This window comes from Melozone crissalis, unplaced genomic scaffold, assembly GCF_028551555.1.
Source record: "Melozone crissalis strain CALT ecotype California unplaced genomic scaffold, PUWL_Pcris_2 ptg000045l_1, whole genome shotgun sequence".
NCBI classification, from domain to species: Eukaryota; Metazoa; Chordata; class Aves; order Passeriformes; family Passerellidae; genus Melozone; species Melozone crissalis.
The window spans coordinates 5,312,375-5,315,016 of record NW_026535823.1 but is presented as its reverse complement, the minus strand read 5'-3'; the positions used below and the strand labels follow the sequence as shown (position 1 = coordinate 5,315,016).

The following is a 2,642-nucleotide window of genomic DNA, read 5'->3' as shown; positions in this document are numbered from 1 at the left end:
TTTTTTTGTTTTTCTTTTTAAAATTCTTTACTCCCTCCCTTCGCCCACCTGCTTTCCCCATGGAGTTCAAGCTGGAGGCGCACCGCATCGTCAGCATCTCGCTGGGCAAGATCTACAGCGCGCGGGGCCAGCGCGGCGGCCTGAAGCTGCACAAGAACCTCCTGGTGTCGCTGGTGCTGCGCAGCGCCCGCCAGGTCTACCTGAGCGAGCCGGGCTGCCCGCCCGAGCCGCCCCCCGCCGCCGCCGGCCACCCCGAGGAGGAGCCGCCGCCGCCCCACACCGCCGCCTGGGCGGCCGAGGAGCCGCCGCCACCGCCGCCGCCCCCGCAGGACGAGGCGGGCAGGGACTGCCAGGGCCCCCGGCCGCGGCGCTGTTGCTGCGGCGAGAACCGCGGGGGCTGCGCCGGCGCCCCCCCGCCGCCGCACTGCCCCCGCAAGCGGAGCGCCGGCGAGCGCGGCCAGACGGGCTCCCCGGTGAAGAAGCCCCGCCGCGAGGAAGAGGAGCCGCCGCCACCGCCGCCCTCGCCGCCGGGCGAGCAGGAGGATATGGAGACGGGCAACGTGGCCAGCCTCATCAGCATCTTCGGCTCCAGCTTCTCGGGACTGCTCAGCAAGGAGCCCAAGGGCCGGCGGCGACCGCCTCTGGACGGCGGCGAGGCGGCGGCGGGCACGGCGCCCGCCGAGGCGGCGGCCGAGCCGGGACAGATCTGCTGCGACGAGCCGGTGCTGCGGACCCTCAACCCCTGGAGCACGGCCATCGTGGCCTTCTGATGGCCCGGCCGCAGAGACTGGCTCCCCGCCGCGGGCCGGGGGGCCCGGACATGACACCCACCGAGCGCCGCGGGGCTCCGGCGCCGGCCAGACCCGGCACCCTCAGCCGCCGCACCAGAGGGACCGCGGGGCGGCGGCGGCGTTTCCCCGTTCCCCGGCGGGTTCCGGCTGCCGGCACCCGCCCTGGGAGCGCCCCCGGCGCTGCCCTCCCGGAATTCCCTTTCCCGGCAGAGCCGCCGCCCTCTCCGGCGCCCGGGGGAGGCTCCTCGGCCGCCGCCGACCCCGGGGGCGCCCCCGGCGGGTGATATTTTAAGCTTGGAAAGTATTAAGTTTATTAAATAAAGTGTCTATTTTGGAAAGGTTTAGGTCAGAACTATTACATGGTGCTTTTTAAAAGTGTTTTATTGAGAGGAACGAAGTTTACAGACGCTCTGACGGAAAGTCCTTGAGCCTGTTTGTTAGGCTTTGGTAACTCCCGGTCTTTGTTGTATAAAGGCTTGGGGCTCCCGTAGGGAATTTTGTACAGTGTTCTCCTTCAGTGATGTATCATGTTTTGTATAAAATGTAATTTCTACGTGTACAACACGTATTAAATATTTTCAAGTGTACGAGCCTAGTTCCTGTTTGTGCCCCAGTGGCTCGAGGGGGAGGAGGGCAGGCAGCAGCCGGGGTGTGGTTCTGCATGTCTGTGGCTGGATCCGCCCAGCCTCGGCAGAGGCTCGGGGTGGGTTGGAGTCCGGCTCTTCTGGGAGCTGGGGAAGAAAGGGAACTTCTGTCAGGGGGCCTGGAGTCCTTCCCGGGATCTTCCAGGTGCTCCCACTGCTCTTCTGGCTACAGCCTCTTCCCCGGGCCGGAGCTGCCGTGGCATTTGAGGTCTTGCTCTGAAAGTACCTAATGTGCAGAGTCACTGTCTGTGGGTGGGAAGCGGTTGCTAAATCCCGGAGGAGCAGCTGGGTGCAGCCTGACCAGCCCGTGGCACAGCTGGGCCGGGCGCCGGCCTCCAGCAGTGCCTGCTCACAGATCCGGATTGGGGCTGTGAGAGGGGATTTCACCCAGCAGAACGCGGCCACTGCTCTGCAAGGAGTGTTCCTGTGCCTCTTCTTTGATGTTACTTGTAGAATAGTTCAAACGATAAATACCAGGAGGGTTGGTTTTTTTTTTTTCCTTCTCTTTCATTATCAGTAAAGCTATAACTGGGTTAAAGTTCCTGCTGTTAGGGGTGGGGAGAAAAGTTTGGCCTCGGCTTCACAGTGAGTGCAGCGCCCCAAGGCGTTGTAATTAGACTGAATTGTGGGGGAATTTTTTTTTTTACTTGCTTCTTGCTGGAAGATTCACTAGAGGCTTCTCTGCTCCTAATTAATGAACTTTTCAACTGGGGATTGCGTCTCTGGCAAGTGGAAGATGTTTGTGTGCTGTGAAATGCAGCCTGGGGTATCTGGCTGAACCTTGGGAGCATGAGAAGTGTCCAAGGTGGGGTTTTTAACACCTTGGAGCCGTGAGAAACTGGAGGTGTTGGGTTGGGTCATCCCCAAGCAGGGGGATGGGAGAGATGAGGAGAAGCTGCCTGGTCTGGGGAGGCTTTGAGGCAGCTCTGCTACTTGGTGTACAATTTAATAGCTCCTTATTCTTGGGTAAAAGCAAAAGTCCTACCATCTTAATTTTCTAGGTAATTGCACCTCATGGTGACACAATTTCAGCCTGGTAGATGACACAAGGAAATGGGGTGTGATGAGACATTTCTTTTCACTCACTCACCTTTTGGGAGGTGGTGGGAGGGTGCTGTCCCTGCTTCCCTCCCTCAGGTGCTCTCCAGGAGAACCCCACACTCTCACTCCTGTCTGAAGGGAGGTGAGGAGCATCTCTCCAGTGAGA

General features: G+C 60.7%; 1 protein-coding gene across 1 annotated transcript; it reads left to right on the top strand.

Annotated features, from left to right (window-relative positions):
• Nucleotides 1–855, top strand: IER5 (immediate early response 5). Its single transcript, XM_054286205.1, has one exon. The coding sequence runs from the start codon at nucleotides 60–62 to the stop codon at nucleotides 768–770; it is 711 nt and encodes a 236-aa protein (XP_054142180.1). The 5' UTR covers nucleotides 1–59; the 3' UTR covers nucleotides 771–855.
• The last annotated feature ends 1,787 nt before the right edge of the window (nucleotides 856–2,642 follow it).

Coding starts and splice junctions, on each gene's coding strand:
- IER5 (XM_054286205.1), top strand. CDS start 60: ATGGAGTTCAAGCTGGAGGCGCACCGCATCGTCAGCATCTCGCTGGGC.